The sequence below is a fragment of the Rhipicephalus microplus genome, chromosome 1, assembly GCF_043290135.1.
Source record: "Rhipicephalus microplus isolate Deutch F79 chromosome 1, USDA_Rmic, whole genome shotgun sequence".
Lineage (NCBI taxonomy): Eukaryota > Metazoa > Arthropoda > Arachnida > Ixodida > Ixodidae > Rhipicephalus > Rhipicephalus microplus.
In genome coordinates, this window is record NC_134700.1 from 95771363 (window position 1) to 95789632 (window position 18270).

The 18270-nt window shown below is 45.7% G+C and overlaps 2 protein-coding genes across 5 annotated transcripts in view; one reads left to right on the top strand and one right to left on the bottom strand.

Annotated features, from left to right (window-relative positions):
- The window catches only part of LOC119178481 (uncharacterized), a 29330-nt gene extending 22224 nt beyond the window's left edge, over positions 1-7106 (bottom strand). For 3 of the 4 annotated variants that reach the window (XR_012890432.1, XM_037429689.2, XM_075885555.1), the window contains exon 1: positions 6739-7064. Coding sequence is in view for 3 of the 4 variants with exons in the window: in XM_037429689.2 (XP_037285586.2) it covers positions 6739-7058 (320 nt within the window). In the remaining variant the exon portion in view is untranslated. Of the gene's footprint in view, positions 1-6738 lie in introns of all 4 variants that reach the window. The other variant, XM_075885586.1, reaches the window with a different exon arrangement.
- Positions 7107-7386: 280 nt separating this feature from the next.
- PCID2 (PCI domain-containing protein 2) overlaps positions 7387-18270 on the top strand; it is a 44380-nt gene continuing 33496 nt past the window's right edge. Inside the window, 8 exon segments of the mRNA XM_075885504.1 lie at positions 7387-7570; positions 7693-7734; positions 10289-10410; positions 11164-11228; positions 12801-12898; positions 15767-15847; positions 15849-15871; positions 17655-17730. Of these exon segments, the coding sequence (XP_075741619.1) occupies positions 7535-7570; positions 7693-7734; positions 10289-10410; positions 11164-11228; positions 12801-12898; positions 15767-15847; positions 15849-15871; positions 17655-17730 (543 nt within the window). The 5' untranslated portion in view covers positions 7387-7534.

Here is an 18270-nt window from a genome sequence, read left to right on the forward strand (position 1 = left end):
GAACCAAAGTATGGGCAGACCGTGAGCCAAGCGAAGTGCATCCGTTGAAGCTGGCAGCAAAATAGAGAGTTGGGTGGCGTGTACTAGCTGCGATGTGTGGCTCGACAGTGAAGACGCGCTTTTGAATTGGTCGAGGAAGCATGCGGGGCAGCACATTATGACTGCAAACAGTGTGTCCGCCAGAAGGTCCTGTGTGAGGAGTTCACACAGCCGCTGCAGCAACTTAAGGAAGAGTGTGCGCTGTAGCTTGAAAATACAGAGACTAGGTTGAGTGACGCTTTCTCTCAGCTGGGCCGAGAGACTAGTAAGCGCGAAGAGCTCCAGGAGCGAGTTTCCCTGCTGCAGGCACAAGTTGATGAACTGAAGAGTGAGATGGAAGGATCCGCGACTGGAAAGCTGGAAGAGTCTCATCAAGCTACAGCGGATAACAGGATATCACATTTGCCCAAGAAGGAATGGAACATACATCGTGCACATGATAAAGGGCTTGACTAGGAAACTGAGAGGAACTGCTCAGAGGCACTCGAACTGAGAGGGGAATAGTGAAGCCAGCCGAAAAAAGAATGCACTTTAGGGGCACGCGGGTGAAAAACCAGTTTGGTGAAAAAAACCCGTAAGCAGCTGGGGAAGAGCTAGAGAGAAACAGGACCCTCCCAAAAGGAGGAGCGTAGACAACAAGAACAGTCCAAAGAGCCGCTGAACGAAAGTAGGTGTGTTTTCGTATATCGAGAAAAGAATGCCTTTCGAACGAGGTACACCACTCTACGCACTGTGAATTGGTATGTGGGGTTTAACGTCCCAAAACCACCATATGATTATGAGAAACGCCGTAATGGAGGGCTCCAGAAATTTTGACCACCTGGGGTTCTTTAACGTGCACCCAAATCTGAGCACACGGGCCTACAACATTTCCGCCTCCATCGGAAATTCAGCCGCCGCAGCTGACTACGCACTGTGAAGTGAAACAGAAGTGCCCAGTACTGAACGTGAAAGGATGCCTACCTCTAATAAGTGATGGCTGAAATGGATGCTGCGGTGGACATTTGGAAAGCAACAGAGGTAGTTGTTGTCATACACTGCGAAAGCAGTGATATCATGGACAGTGATGCCTCCCCAGATATTACAATGCAAGAGCTCGAGTCCAGGATGCAGATGTGGGGGTCAAGAGCCAATAAACATCACTTCATTGTGTATGGTGTGCTTGAACCTGAACATTGTAATGACACAACGCAGAGAAATTGAAAACTGTGGAACGAGAAGCTCAGGATAGTATGTGATGAATTGGGCCAACAAGTGGAGTTCGTAACCACCACGCCAGCACCGACAGGAGGGGTAGACAGCTTGCTGTACAGGGCTAATGCTGCCGAAGAACTGGGGACACGCTTCGGACACAGGCTGTGTTTTTTTTTAGGACTCCAGCCGATCGGGCCCATAATAAAATGGCCACAAACAAGCTGGTACTCACACCCTTTGGCACCGCTCATGAAAGCCCCCGTACAGGCAATACTACAGATGGCAGAGAAACAGAACAAGGGGAAGTGCAGAAAGCCCCCTTGTCCTTTTAGTCTGAAGTAAAACATGTATACCATCGTCACTACTGCCAGGGGTCACGTGCAAGGGAAACCAATGTGGGCCTTCTCAATATACATGGTTCAAGGAAGCTGAGCAAGTGGGATGAGCTATATGCCATGCTAGAAAGTGAAAGTATGAAACTTTATGCGCTAACAGGAGGGACCCCCCCGTACATCCAAACTGGGAATGGTCAGGCTGAAACCGCAAAGGGAATGCCCACAAAGGTGGGCAAATGGGCATCTTGTGGCGGTCCGGAGCGATGTGGGATTGACACGCACATGCATTGAATACATGTGGCTCTGTGGTTGTGTTCTGGGGATTTCCGTGTTAGTGGGTGTGGTTTACCTCGCGATCAGCAGCAGACAGCATGATGGAAACGCCCAAATTGTTAAATGTGTAACAATGGATGTGCAACAATGGGCAGCTGCCAGAAAAGTTCTACTCATGGGTTACTTCAATGGACATACGCAGACACTGTACAGATTTCAGGATTTTAATAGAGACTTGGTGGACCTGACAGCATGCAAACTAAACCTAGAAATAGCCAACCTATGCATTGACTGTGAGGGTGCATTCAAGTGGTGTGCCAGGAACAGCCATTTATGCATCGATTATGTCCCGCCATGTCTCATCAATCACAATCGACAAGGATGGGAAGTTTAGTGTTAGGAAGTGATCCGACCCAATCAAATTGACCTCCTTAACTTCCACATGGCAGCAAAAACGGACAGAAAATCGTGAGCCAGCCTCACGTTACATACTGGTAGAGAAGTATGAAAACATCGCTGAAGAGTTTGAAAACAGGTTCATGATTATGGAGTCCTATGACTGCTATGTAGAAGGTCTCTGACAGATAATGCAAGCACATGAAGTATATGTTAACTTCCGGGGAGGGTGCACGGGAAGTCGTGGTGGGACAAGGAGGGCCATTTGGCACTGAATGCTCAATGAGAGGAAAATCGCCTCCACAGAAAAGCCCTAAAGACGCTCCTCCACACAAATGTGCAATGCTATGGCAGAGGTACCTGGAATGTAAAAATGCCATGCAAGCAACAGTGCAACGCAAGATTGCTGATTATAATGGCAAGCAGCTGAAAGCTTCAACTGAGGACAGACAAAATGGTTCCCGGTGGTTTCGAACAGATGTGTCATCACTCCACAGGAGGGCACGCACGCCGCGGATTCGGAATGAGGAAATAATTCTGCCCGTCTGTAACCTCCCGGACAGCTAACTGAGCATATGAACTGTGTGTCAACCTGTGCAATCGTCGTGCGCGCCCTAAGAGGAGAAAGAAGCAGAGATCTACTATCCTGAAGATGAGATCATGAAATGGCAAGTGACACAAAGGACAGTGGACAAAGCAGTTGTACAAATTGATGCACACACAGCAAAAGGACTCAACATAACTGCCGGTATTGTTAAAGGGCCACTCACCAGGCCCCATACCAAATTTTAGTTAGACAGTGGAAGTTGTTGGGTGTCCGATGAAGAACATTTTGCCACAAAAAATTATTGAATCGGTTCATCACGAGTGGAGAAAACGAGTTGTTTGAAGCGGCGCGAAACGAGGATGAGAGGAGGCGAGCTCAAAACCCTTGCCGCTCCTCTACATAGCCTTCGCAAGCCAAATTTCTTCCCCACCCTTTAAGGCATCCGACCAAGAGGTCACGTGTGCATGACGTGCCCAAATAAGTCCAACCCCCGAGCACACGAGCGGCGTTGCTTTGTTGAACAGCATTATTTTGTGGTCTTCTGCCTGTTTCTGCGGGATGATTTGGAAATGCTGGCTTAGACCTGGTAGAATATATGAGCGCAATGAGTGGCAAACGGGTAGGAGCGTTCCACGGTGGTCGTCAACTCGATGTGATGCGCTGACCACGGGTACACGAACGCATGCGAAACGCCTACACATTAGCCCCGCATCTCGTTGCAATTCATGGGAGAAAAATGGAAAAAAGACGCTCACATTCCCTCACCACATCTCATTATTTATCTAAAGCTTTATTAATCTCTTCAAGCAAAAAATTAATAAACTACGCATGCCGTGTTAAATAATTTCTGCCATGTCATGTGCGACTGTTTGCAACGTCGGAGCAGAGTCATCTACGTAGAGAACCAACATCACTGCATTGCCGTGTACGTAGGGCCATTCATACGCGCACGTCATGCCCTCATTCTCCGGGCGCCCGCCGGCAGAAGGGAGGAGGCATTCATCTTAAAATTTGACCCATTTTCGTGGCACGTAGCGTTGCAAATTTTGGCAGACGTGATCATGAACGCCTCCTCTACGCATTGCGCTTGTCAGCTCAAAATTGACAAACCTGTTGAGTGGCCCTTTAAGCGCTTAAGGGATGCTACCCAAACCACCTTGCCGACATTTCCTCTGGCATCGTGGCAAGAGAGACAGTCCCTACAGCCTGGCGAAGAGGAAGAGAGTGCCTGGTGATGAAGAAAGGCAGAGATGCTGGGCTCCTGCGAGACTACAAGCCTTTGACTGTAACGAGTGTCCCATACCGTGTATTTGCACAAATATTGAATGTTGGATGAGTGGATGGGCAGAGAAGAACAACGTGCTGACAGACTTGCCGAACAGGTTTCGAGCTGACCGGTACCTGGAAGACAACCTCTTCGTGCTTGTGCAGACCATAGCAGTGGCTCCCAAGGAGTATAGAGACCTGTATGGGTGCTTCCTAGACATGGCCAAGGCATAGAACAGCGTCCCACATGGATCTCTGTTCTAGTGGATGGCAGATGTCAGAAAGCCAGAATTGTGGTTCGGCCTACTACGATGGCTATACAAAGACAACTCTGTTATTGCATGCTTTGACGGAGCCCAGTCCAGACCAATAATGGTAACACAGGGACTTGAGCAGAGCGGTCCAATCTCACCCATTGATTTATGTTTCTGGACTGGAACATGTGCTCTTAGCAACCGGTATCGGCTTTGCATTCACATACATGTACAATAGAACGTCCGTGACTTGGAAGCTATCAGGCCTAGTTTATGCTAACGACCTGGTCGAACTAGCCCAAAGTCCAACGGACCTGCAACAATTAGTCATCCTCGCCGCGACCCATCTATACCACCTGGACCTTGCCTTTAATTCAAAAAGTCCGCGGCGTTACAGCTGTCAGGCTCCCACCCTACTGCCGACGTATGCCTGCCAGAAAGAAATGAGATACAGTGGGTCACTGAATATCAGTACCTCGGAGTGGTATTGAACATATCTGGTGAATCGTTAACGGGGCACAAAAAAAGTTGTGCAGGTCTTCACAGAGACCAGCAAATGTGCTTCGCCATAAAAGCCTGTGGGGATGCAACCATTTCCTCCTCGTAAGAGACTTGTGGAAGGCCGTACATGTCCCTGGCCTCACTTTTGCCAATGCTATCTTGTACCTCACTGTGACAACCACGCAATGGCTGGAGCGGCGTCAACGGGAGGTGAGCCGTACGGCACTTGGGTGCCACAGACGTGTAGCCATGGAGGCCACTCAAGGTGACCTGGGATGGTCCACCTTTGAGGCTCATGAGGGGAGAAACAAAGCCATGTACGAAGGACGCCTGAGCCTCATGGATGACGAACGGTGGCCCAAGCAGCTGTTCAGATATACGAGCCTAACCAGCAAACACAGTGGTACAGGCCCCTGGGCAACCTGAAAAGAAAGTTCGGCCTCTATGGCTGTGGCTAAAGACAAAACGCAAAAGTAAGCCCATTCCGTCAAAACGCAGGTTTGTGATGTGGAGACAGAGCAGTGGCGGCATGCTATGCAAGAGAAGTCCACATTGCTGACATATCGCACCCACAAAACTGACATTGCCATGGAGCACCTCTATGACCACAGGCACTGGGACTCCGAGAAGATGCGAAGGAGAACAGAGCGGTGGACAGAGCAGTGAAGGTCACAAAACAGAAACTGGCCCAGTAGTAGTGCAAGAGTTACAGGCAGTGCCATGCACAGTGTTCAAACAGTTCAGACAGCTTAGGTGCCCTGAACGATACACTAGCCGGCTGTGGTGAACATTTCATAGTGTGTGTGCAAAACCATTTGTGTATCTGCCCCACCCCCCTTTTTTTTACCCTTTTCTGTCTCATTTCTTATTGTCTATTTATCATATATAGTCACTTTTCCACCATTTTCCGTCTTTTTTTGTTCTCATTGGTTAAGGCATTCAAAAGCGGCCTACACGATACAAAAGGCATAACCACAATTCCTCATCATCATCATGGCTCTCAGTTTGTTCGGCAGCACAGTTCGTGGAGCGCGCGAGCTGAAATAAAGCAGTTATTCACCAAGTCTGTCTTCGTTGGTCATCTTGTTTTTTGGGGCTTCTACCTCAAATATCAGATACAGGATATACGCGGCAGTCTCTCACGTATTTTTTCCATATTGCTCCCCCTTGAGTTTTTTATTCTCTGATTAACACTCATCTCTCTCTTTCTATTCCCTTTGCTCATTAATGATTGATATGTGGGGTTTAACGTCCCAAAACCACCATATGATTATGAGAGACACCGTAGTGGAAGGCTCCGAAAATTTCGATTACCTGGGGTTCTTTAACGTGCACCCAAATCTGAGCATACAGGCCTACATTTCCCCCTCCATCGGAAATTCAGCCGCCACAGCTGGGATTCGATCCCGCGACCTGCGGGTCAGCAGCCGAGAACCTTAGCCACTAGACCACCGCTGCGGGGCTCCTTTTGCTCATTAGAAAGCCTGTTAACAATGCAGCAACACAACAGGAGAAAGAAAAAAGCAAAATTATTCAGGCACCAGCAGCATACCGCAATGCTTGCGCCTCGTCATGACAAAAGCAATTGTCATGCACGTTAGCAACACGCAGTAAGGAAGTATCCCCAAATGTGCAAGCACGTTCGCGTGGATGGTGCTGTTGTAAAAGGCAACTTAGCATTTTCCATGAACGAGAACTTCAAGGATGAAAGTATTATATAAGATTTGAACCCGAAAACAAACATGTTTCACAAAAACACAAACCCAAAAAGTCTGACCACACATCAAATGTCGATAAGGCTCGCCCTGTCGAGTGACGCGGTTGAACGTTCCTCGATTGGATAGGCCTTCCTACCTTAGTAGGACTGCGCATGGGCTCCACACCAATAATCACTCGAAAAAAGCACGTTGATAAGACGCGGAAGGCCACTCACTTGACTCTACGGACGGCCGCTTTCCACGCTTCACGCCTTTCCGCTTCATACCATTTGCCAGGAAATCTGTAGAATTTCACGGGAGGGTACCGGCCTTTCGTATTCTCGAGGCTGTTGTGGCACTCAACCACACAGCAGTACTGTGTACCAGCTTTGTGGGCTGGCCGACTCGCTTTTCTCATTGCGCACACGGACACACATTTTGTTGGGGCACACAACACAACGCAGAACCGGAAAAACCACGTGCACCAGCCGATCCGGATCCGATGCGACCGTAGATGTTCGCGTCTGTCCACTAGGAGAGCCACTGGCGCTTGCATGTGGAAGTGCTTGTGATGATCTCTGCCATTCATGAGGTACCATGAAATCAAGGACGGTAATAACTCACGTAGCCGTTCCGGTGAATGAAAAAAGGCAATTTATTCATGCGATCCGCAGAGTCAGTTCAGCAGCGACTGAGTCTGCATTCCTCCGTGGTTCTTTGTTAAAAAGCCCAGAACCACTAATGTAACAACACAAAAAAGAAGGACAATCACTACATAACCATAATTTTCAGCTTGGCATAGTTTTATATAAGCCGTCCAGTTTTTGTGAGTAAACGCAACGGTAAACGCCATCAGTTAAAAAAGTCATCATCGACTAAGCGTCGATCCAATCCAAGTATAATCCACGCTAATTCATTAATGGCGCTGCTTTCTCGGTAAACAATCGCGGTCTCAAGATTTTATTGTCCTGTTTCATGCCTTAATGCTTGTAAACTCGCGTAACTGCGCGCATTGTTTTTGAGTGCATAGCCATGGCTCACATCACAATGAATCAGTATCTTCAGCAGGTAGGCATCTTGGCGCGGCATTCGTAATGTGGGGACATGTGTGAACGGCGTTGCGTGGTGTGGAGCTAGTGCGGTTGTGCATGTGAATCCAAAGCGCGAATGTTTCACTTTGCTGCTCGCAGGTCGACGAAGCTTTGCAGCAAGGAAGGGGGAAGAAGGCCGCGGTGAGTGTTCCGGCCACTTCCTGCCCGCGGCATCATCTTCATGAAGTGAGCGCGTAACGTTACGTTCGGCAACTGTTTCGTCGTCCGTGCACATAGGAAGATAAGTCACTGTAGTCGCACTAAAGCAACGAACTTGTGTGGTTTTTCATACGTCATAATTAGAGGCTGGATGTTTAGGCACTAACGAAGTCATGTTTTAAGCGCCAAAAATAGGCAGACAAAACATTGTTTCAAGACCCCAAAATCGTGAATAGTAAACTTTCACAAAAATTCAAATTTTCGAAGAACTACGTGCGTAACCTACTTTTACGATAAGAAAGCAAAAAAGAAAGAAAATATAGTTTATTATGGCACAAAGACGCCACTGGTTTAATATAGCCGGGCCATTCTCCATTTTCCCGCATGATTTGCAGAACATGGTCTCCCCTTTTATTGTCCAACAAGGCTAGTCAAGTTTTGATCGTCCAATAAACATGCTCACGGGTTTATTTTTTTTTTTTTGTCGGCATGGCTTAGAGGAGCAGCACAGGTGAGCCAGACCGCTCAAAAGGCCAGCAGGGTCATTTTCTCTTCTGCCCGTAAACACCTTTAAAGACCTCCCCCCCCCCATCCCCCCATCCCCCCACCCTTCAGGTTTGAGCATTTCGAGTTGGCAAGTGAATACGTAGACTGCGCACTAGCGATCGTGTCTGCCAAGGTTTGCAGCGGTACACACTCCTAAAAGAGGTAACGTGTCCGACTGGACACCGCTTACCCTCCATCTCACGAGCGCGCGCCCCACCATGGAGTAGGTGACGTTCGACAAGCACTGGTCCTGCATATGTCACAGTAGTACATGCCACTGCGTGAATTATTCAACGTGAGGTGTAATTTGCGCAACCTGTTGCTTGAATATAGAATGAAAGTTGTTGATAGAAATAATAGAACATACAGACTCTGCCTTCTCATCATCATTATTATTTTTTACTTTTTAATTAAGCGAGATGTGACACTAAGCTACCTCCATTTCGTTTCTGTTCGGATTCTCACCGTTCTCGAATCGTGCCGGTGCTGGCTCTGACTATGCCTGGTGTGTTTTTGGTGCACCGTCTTCTACAATAGTCCCGCGGTGTGACGCTGTGTATTGTCACAAAAAAATATGTGATCCATGCCAGCCTCTCCAAACGTGCTTGCATAGAGGGATTCAACCCTCAGGAGCAGGTAGTATACCACAAAAAATGCAGAAACGATACAACATTGCTTGCGTGCGCGATCTGGTTTGAGCATGTCATACGCATGGTAGCCTTGCGTGCGCATGGTGTGTTGATGTGTCTACGTCATATGATCTTCTGGTTACAAGATGCTCCGACACAGACGAGGGCAGGCCCTCATCTGACTCGCGAAGTCTACCCGAGGCATGTGGCAAAGGTTTCAAGCTTACCTTTTGGTATCACGCTTTGAGGGCTTGTAATCAACCAATTCAAGAATTATTGGGGTACAAAACTCTTCCTTGGGCATGTCACAACTTTCAGGGGCTAAAATTTCTCATGTGACCTGGTAAAGTGCCCTTAAGAAGTAAAGTACATGCAAAATAAAAGCCGCAGGCACATCAGATTTTTTTTTACCTGATGTTTTCCCCTGACCGCACTCCGCAGTTTTGCATTTGCTTTCTATCTTCCTGCAGCTGCAGAGGCACCTCCTGTGAAAGCTGTTCGAGGGGAACACTGCACTAGAAATCTGGCTTTAAAGGATACTCGCCACATCCTCAGCCACTCGTCTTCTGTCCTTTCCCTCTTCCCACCTTTGCCTTCCGCTGTATACGCTCGGATGCAGCTGTCCCCTTTTCATCCCCTTTCACAGTGTGTGTACCCGTTGAGGTGTTCTCTCAGTCACCATGCACACTAAGTCGCCCTCCTTGTCTGTCAACAGAATCACCCACTTAGGGTTGCAGAAATAACGTCTTTTCCTCTCGTTCTTTCCCTCCTCCTCCTCCTGCTTGCCCTATGTCACTGCGGTGGCACAAGATGGACGGCGCATCTTATTTCACTGCTGCTAGCAGTTGCTTTCTGGAAGTTTGTTGAACTAGATAACTAGGTGGCACCCCATAGAGTGTATAAAGGTCATGTTTGCCTGGTAACATGAATAACGGTCTTAAGCTGTACCTGAAAACAAAATTTTAGGTTAAATAGTGTTCATATAGGCACTTATATTAAAAATAGGCAATTATAGAAATTTAGGCACAAATGTAAGAAATAGGCAGTTATAGGCACTATGAAAACACCATAAAAGCCCTCCTCAACACCTAATTCATGCTCATGTATATAAGTGGCACAAAAAGAGTTCGAGGAACAAAATAGGAATTTGCGTGAAATCCGGTCTCTAGTCGTCATTGTTTTAGGAGTGCTGAACCTGCTCGCTAGCGGTGGCTAGCGGCTGAGGCATTGCACTGCCTATCACGAATGCGTGCGTTCACTTGCTGGCTGCCATTGCCGCTTTTTAATGAGAATGTTGGACATCACATTGTGTTCTTTTCCTTCTGTGAAACTGCAATAGAGTACTTGGGCCCGTCTTGCAGGAGTTGCTGTCCTGCAAGCATGCGCACAGCGCAAGCTCTCGACTTCAGGTGGAAGACCCTGATGCTGCAGTGCAACGCGTGATGGACGCACCGTGGGATGAAGTGGTCTCTCAACACCTGAGGTGGCATACATGCTTATCATGTACAGTGCAGTAGCTAGATTTGCTGTAATTTGTTTGGCATAGGATACATACATCAGAGCAAATATCCAGATTCCTTAATTAGTGAAATCTTGTCTGACTGTCGAGATTGCCACGAGATGATTTCGAATGAATAGAGTCTTCTGCTGCAACTGCAGAGTATCATATTGCTGGTTCAACCCCTAGCCACTGCAGGTGCAGGTAGATGGGGAATGTGACAGCAAGCTTTTATATACATTCAGGGGAACAGAGATTAAAAAAGCTGTTATCTTGTGCTCTTCTACTATGCATTTCACAGAGCCCATTGTTGGAACTTTTGAACATTACAATCTAAACTAACGTGGCTAACCATTTGTTCATGACAGAAACAGTCTGAAAGTCACGTCTAGTCTTGTGGTACTATCTGTACAACCCCGTTTTACATACAAAAGCGCCATGTGATTGAGAAAGAAAGCATTAAAACTAATTCTAAGCTTGCCACATTTATTGCTTGAACTTGCTTTGCATATGCTGGCCATGCAAGTCTGAGTTTAATTCATGTGTCGTTTGCGGAAATTAAATGACCTCAAACTTGATGGACAGTGTACTTAGCAGTGGCAATTCTCATTGTGTTTCATTGAGGTGTATTTTTTATTTAATACTTTTCTTTAGTGTGACTGTCTACCTTCTTTGCTCCCAGGTAGTGTTCGCGGGAAGACTACTGTATATTGCATCAAGCGCGTTTGTTTACTTCAGGTGCCTGTACCACATGAACAACTACAACTTTGTGGAGGCCTACAAGGAGCAAGCTCTCCTTGTTCAATATCCTTCACACTATGCATGGTGTGCAGCAAGCAGGTTGCTGTTTTGCACGCCCTGCATTAGAAGCCACGTTACTGGAAAAAAGCAATGACAAATTACCCAGTTGTGATAGCAGGGACCATTAATGTAAAAATTGGAGAGGATAATAAAAAACAAATGTAAAAGACAAGAGCTTAGTTGTTTGTCTTCTGGAATCAAGCATAGAACCTCTAGCGCAGAAGCCTGATGCCATAACTACCTTATGCTGTGAATGCATGTATTCAACAGGTGAATGGAACATCCTTAAGAATTTTTTTATGTTCGAGTTAGCTTGTTACAGTGCTTGATGCTGCATCGTTTAAGCATGAAGGCATGCGCCCCACCTGCTCGATGCCACATGTTTTCTTCTCCAACTATTCGCATAATGAAATGCCGATTGACAGCGCATCATCTGAGTTACTGTAAGTGTTGCCGTTATGGTGAGGTTCTTAATGTTTGTTCACTAATAAAGAATCGCCAATTTCATTTCCTGTACTTGTAGATAAGCATGGCTCATTAGCACAAAACAAAATGTAGGCTGTTTATAACAGGGAATTGTCCGGGGCAGTAGAATTCGTCATTGGTAGTAGCTATGAAAGTACTCGGGACATTATTATTATGATGTATTGTTATTAATATTATTATTCACAGTACCCCTAAGAGCCCTCTTAAGAGTGTGTTACCTAGACCAGCGGTCTCAAACTCGCAAATGCTGCTATGGTGCAGTCCCGAATTTCGTCTTCTTGCAAAGGGCGGGGAAAAAGTTGAAAGCGGGGGGGGGGGGGGGGGATCGAGGATGTTAGTCGGCTAATGATATAACCAGTCAGCTAACGTTACAATTTTAATATAGGCCTATGTCAGTCATTCTCAAAGGGGGTTTGGTGCAGGTGTTTGAAAAAGGTTTCGGTGCTAATATCCCAAGTAACTAAAATTTGCACGATGATTCTGAAGTGCAGACTACTTCTATGGTCTTGTTTCACTGTCGGGTTACTACACAGGGTGACTCGAAAAACAAATGCTTAGATCAGCGACTGCAGTGTAGCTTAGCCGAAGAAATGTTGCATACCATGATATTAAAAAAAATTATGCAAACAAGTTTTAGCAATATCATAAACAGTTGTGAAAAAAATTTGGGACGAAGACTGTCATATGCGGGCAGCGTGTATGAGACTCCTGGCATAGAGAGTGGGTAGATTAAAAAAAGGAAGTGGAAAGGAAACGCAAAACACAGTGGTGCAACATGGTGGGGGAAAAAAAAACTAAGATGCTTAAAGCATGGTATGATAATACACCATTGTAGCAGAAACTTCAAGTATAACACAAATATGTAGCTTGACATTCATTGTGATTACAGAAGAAATGCATAGTAGCAGTGGGTTGGTGTTGGTCTCTAGGGTCAGAGTGTTACAGCATGCGAGCTGCGGTGTGGTAGTTTTTGCATTCGCGGCTTGAATGCCCATATAATTGTGGATATGGTTCTGTAAGTAAGAAGGTGCTCGTAAAGCGCGGAGTGCCACTTGCTCCTTAACGGCAGCCTGCTCTTTCCTGCTGCAAGCTTTTCACCAAGATCTTCCAGTCACTGAAGGAAGAAAACTGGGCCCTGCCCATCATGTACACAGTCTGCCTGGATCTCCGAGTATTCGCCTCACAGGTATGGACGCGCACCCAAATTTCGCTGCCATCATCATGTACCTGTTTGGGGCCACCTTAAAGGGGCACTAAAGGCATATAACAATTTATGTCAGAGTGAAAGCTCGATGTATGACCTATAAAACAGCAATATTGTCAAGAGCAGTGCCCTACTTGCCAAGAAATTGAGCTAAATGTATCCCACATCGTGCACCACGAGTGGGACATTTTGGAAATGATCCCGATGACGGGAGAGCGTCCGACTACAATTGATCACTGGTAATCAAACTAGCTTCAATAAAAAAAATCACACCATATCCACGGAGTGAATAATAATGAGTGGGGCGAAGCGCCCGTCCGTCCATGTGTTTGTCCGTCCACGCATGTGTCCATGTGTCCAGTCACATTCGAGAATGCAGATCTTGTGCGGGTAACACTGACAAGACATGAGCCAAGGAAGCCGAGCGTAAGCGTCTTCAACGCGCCCGCCGCTCTGCTCTGTCCATGCTCCACTAACAATCCACCACGTACCACTAACAATCTACCGTGGCGACTATCCAGGAGACTGAGAGAGGCACTTGTTGGCAAAGTGTGCGCAGCAGCCAATCAGAGATTAGCGGCAGAGTAACACAAGGTTATCTAGGAAATGAGACGTGAAATAGTCATTCATTTCTTTTGCCTTCTTTTCTTTCTCTTCTCTTCTCTTCTCTTGGTCACAAGGTTAGACTATAAGGAGCTTCGCCCTTAAAAAATATCTTTCTGTGCATTAAGAGCCGTAATAAAATGCTGCTTGTTCCTGCCTGTTTAATTTATAGAAAAACTCCATGGCGCCCCGCCGCGATGGTCTAGTGGCTAAGATACCCGGCTGCTGACCCGCAGTTCGTGTATATCGAATCTCGGCTCCCGCGGCTGCATTTCTAATGGAGGCGGAAATGCTGTAGGCCCATGTGCTCAGATTTGGGTGCACGTTAAAGAACCTCAGGTTGTCGAAATTTCCAGAGCCCTCCATTACAGCGTCTCTCATAATCGTATGGTGGTTTTGGGACGTTAAAACCCGCATAGAAATCAAAAACCGCATGGCACAACTATGGTGAAAGACACAAGTGGTTCAAAAGTTTCATTTTCGCATGGTCAGGTTGAATAGGTGGTGCCATCTAGCGGGGCTCAGTTTAACCATGCAAGCACAAAATTGTTCAATGGCCGTTGTTGCTGCTGTGCCTCCTGCTACTTTCACTCTGCTGCTACTAGTGTTGGCAGCCACACAGTAAAGGCGGGCAACGATGGGCACAACAACAGGGACGTCAGAAAGACCACTTTCAGGCACGTCATTTGAAGTGTGCTTATGTGATGCTCACCATTAAAACATAATTTTACTTCGAAATAAGGAGCTTTTTGGCACAAAAGTAGGTTTCTGGACCGCTATGTCAACAATCAACGTCGATTTAATACTGTATTTATGCGCACAATAAACACACTTATTTTCCCGAAAAATTGAAGCAAAGTTGGGGGTGCATTCATCACGCATGGCAAGTTTTATAAAACTTTTTTTCACGATGAGCAAAAAATGCAGTAATGCAAAAAAAAAAGCCTTTTACAATAGACACGTACACTGTTTGGAAATAACTTCTTTGTTATATTTCACTCATACTTGGTGGTCGATATCGCTATTTTCTACAAGCTGTCCCCACGCCGCCCGCGCACTCCATAAAAGCGTTTCACAGCTTTCTTTTCTCGCAATTGTTTAACCGCAAACGTGGTATCTCCTGTGATATCGAGGGGCACCCATAAGCAAGCGCTACAACGCAGTTTGCCAACCCCGTTGCTAGCTCTCACGACGACTGCGGCACCGTTGACATTGCAGCAAGTAACCAACATTGTAGCAAGCTACCATCGAAGTATCAAAACAACCTGTCGATAACAAGATGCGGCAGCCGCTGCCTCACTGTCCACACGTAGAAGGAGAAGCATATATCTTGCGATCCGTGACGCATGAGAAAATAACAAGCATGAAGAGCTCATTGCTACCGAAGCGAGAATCCTGTCGTCGTCACTCAAAAATCGCGTGTACGTGGTTGGGCCTTAATGTTTTGTATTTGCAGAAAGTGACCATCGGTTAGCCTGGGCAGTTTCATGACCTTTGCTCACTCTGTGATTCTCAGCTGTTATTTCTCTACTCTTGCACCGTTCCTGTATTCCGCAGTGGAGCACAGATGATTAAAAAAGACAAGGGACGTGCCAACGTAGATAGAAAAAAACAAAGTGGCCCACAGGTGTAAGCGAGTCAAGGTGATCGAGGGGGTTCGGCATAACAAGAAATGGAAAAGATTCTACGGTTGTGAAGACGGCAGGTGTCGGTTTGTGGCACTGCAGGGGACGAATGTGGGGGATGCGTTTATTACGTGAGAGAAAAAAAATTCAAATTTTGCCGAGTGAAGTTGTGGGTGCATTTATTATGTGAGGGAGTTCATGACGCGAGTAAATACGGTATTTGCTTTAAGCATCTCTTGAAGCTAAAAGCATCGCTTAGCAATCTCTAGTGAAATTTGTCAAAGCAGAAATTGACTGTCAGGTTGGGGTTGAAGTTTGTTGGGTACAATACCTTTCATGACTGAAACATTGTTACAATGAAGCTGAATTTCAAGCTGAATTCGTTTATATATGTTATATGTATACTACATAATATCATTGTAAGCATCGTCTACATTTTCATTGTCGCCTGCAGAAAAATATTTTGCAAGAACACCCAGAAACCTTTTTAAGCTTTCCCTGGCCCTTATTTGCCCATCTGACTACTTCTCTGTGAATTCTGTTTGTTGAAGTGGGTTCTATTTATTCATTCATCGACTCATTTATTCGCTCATTATTTACTCTGTCATGTCACTCTCTCCAGGCTGACACGCAGCTGTCAAAGAAGAGCAAAGGCAAACCAGGAGAGACGTTGGAGAAGGCAGCGGAATATCTCATGGGCTGCTTTCAGAGTCTGCGCCAGTGACAAGTCAGTGAGCAGTCGTGGCAATGCCTTTGCATGCAAGTGTTGCTTCTGTGGATGACGCTAAGCGCTGTCAGGCAGCAGGCTAGCATTCAGACAAAAAAAAAAAAAAATACCACAATCTGTTGTTTAAATATAAGTTGGTGCCAGGTTTAAATGGCTCTTAGCATTGGATCATTTGCATTCAGATTTCACCCAGTTATGTTGTTTTGCATATCTACGTGCCTCTTAGAGTGTTTGAACACAGTAGTTCTGGGTGTCATTGGGAATAATATGAAGGTATACACTGTCTCAGTGATGCACAAGAAAATGTGTGCTCTCATGATGGCGTAATGTAAATTGCCATCTTTAAGTTGTTGGTAAGTTATACTACTGCTCATAAGAGTCATAGATGGCTACGCCGTATCCTTCATTCAGCAAATTGTTTTAGTAGTTGAGAAAATTGTTTTACTAGTACTAACACGTTGCAGCAGGTGACTTTCATTTGCAATCTGTTGCATACTGAGCAAGATATACTGCAGCATAGGAACAATTTTACCAGATCAAAGAGACTTCTATATGTGGCTTCAAGGTGAGTGTGAACAAGAGGGTGGTTTGGCTGTAACTGCCATTTTATAACTCACTGCTCTAGTTTCTCAGCACCTGTTAAATGTGACAGTGTGATTGATTTACCCTAAATCGCGTCTTGGCTCTGTCAGTAGTTGTGTCAACTGGTGTGGGCCAAATAAACCAAATGCATACCTGCATAGACTTGTTATGTGGGCCAAATGACTGAAGACAAAATAAAAGTGCCTGCGATTTGCAAGAGGAGCACAAAAAACAAATCCATGTTATCAAAGTTACTTCAAAAAGTAAACTTTCAATTTGGAGGTGTATTGTTGTTTGCCCTGTCTCCAGTAGTTATGTACTTGTGCTCATCATAGGCTTCATAGGTAGGAAGAAAGAAAAAGTTTGGTTGGTTAGCGCTTCAAGCCTGGGGGACTAGCATTTGCTTGTTAAGGCTGGTCATAAAAGTTGTGGTAAGGAGAGGGGATAACTCTCTCCAACTCGTCATCGCACGAAGGGCAATGCAGCAGCATTCATTGTCTGTGTGGGGACGCAGTCCATAGATGGCTCCAGAAAATGCAGATTTGTAAACCCAGATTCAACACAGGGTCACAATTGTGACTTGTAGGCAAAGGCTCGCCACATGACCGGTCGAGTACATGGCTAGCTGATATGTGCTTCACCAGGCATGAAAATGAGCAGTTGAAGTAAATGTGCTTTGCAACTAACTTTTCATTGACCCGTGAGTTAGTGCCACTGTGAGACAGTACCATGTGGAATAGAAGAAAGCATATGTGGGTAGGGTTCTGGAAAAAACCAACCAGAGCAATCCCCAGTGATTTGTACTTGTCTGGCAACTTGGAGCTTGGACAGAGAAGCACGGTTTTATGAGAAAGTAGCTTCAGTGTGCCAGCCGTGTAGCCCTTGTGGTAGTAGTCCCGAGAGATCTGAGAAACACAACCTTTCAAGGTAAGTGGTTGCCACATATCTACAGCTCGTAAATTGCTGCCACCATGCACAAAAGATGAGATGTGCAATCAGTCCCCACCTCCATATAATCTCTTAAATCATTCTTTATGGTAGGAGCTTTTCTTGCTATACAGAAGGTATAATGGCAGTATATTTACACTGTAAAATAATCTTATGCATAGATTACTATCCTTTGACTACATTTTCGTACTTAATGCCTGCTCTTGTAATGTTTCTGTGAAGTCAGGATAGATGTCTTTCCTTTTTGCTGCAGCCGGTCATCCTTGGAGAACTCGAAACGGCAAGGCATGCTCAACTTAGTCAACCAGCTGTTCAAGATCTACTTTAAGGTGAGCACAGGACGCTTGGGTGAGTGTAGTTGTGAAGGGTGCAAGAATATTTTATTTTTTACTACATATAAGTCTTTGTTGTGAGTGTTTGTCCCAGTAGAATGTCTGTATTTCTTTGATCGGGGCTCAGAAAAAAAAAGCTAGTAAACAAATCTCCGCACCAAGGGAATCAGCAACTATAAACTGAGTTAGTGTGGTTTTAGTTTGAAACTGCTTAATATTTCCTCAATTTAAGCCTTCAGAGCTTTTTTTTTTTTCATGATAGCAGCAGCTTATTATGTGCGTAGTTCAGTTTAATGCAGTAGTGTAGGTAGATAATTTTAGCTATAAGAAAGGGGTTTAACCGTACTTCATGTACTTTTATGCATGTGTTTGTATGTGTGTGTGTGTGTATTGATACGCTTGCAAAATTAAAGAATTTTGAGAAGGGGGGGGGGGGGGGGGGCATTGACTCCTGCCAGCTTCGCCAGTGGCTCAAAGCTCTTCATTCAAACTGAACTTTTAGAGTTTACATCCCATTCAATGCGTCAACTTGGATGC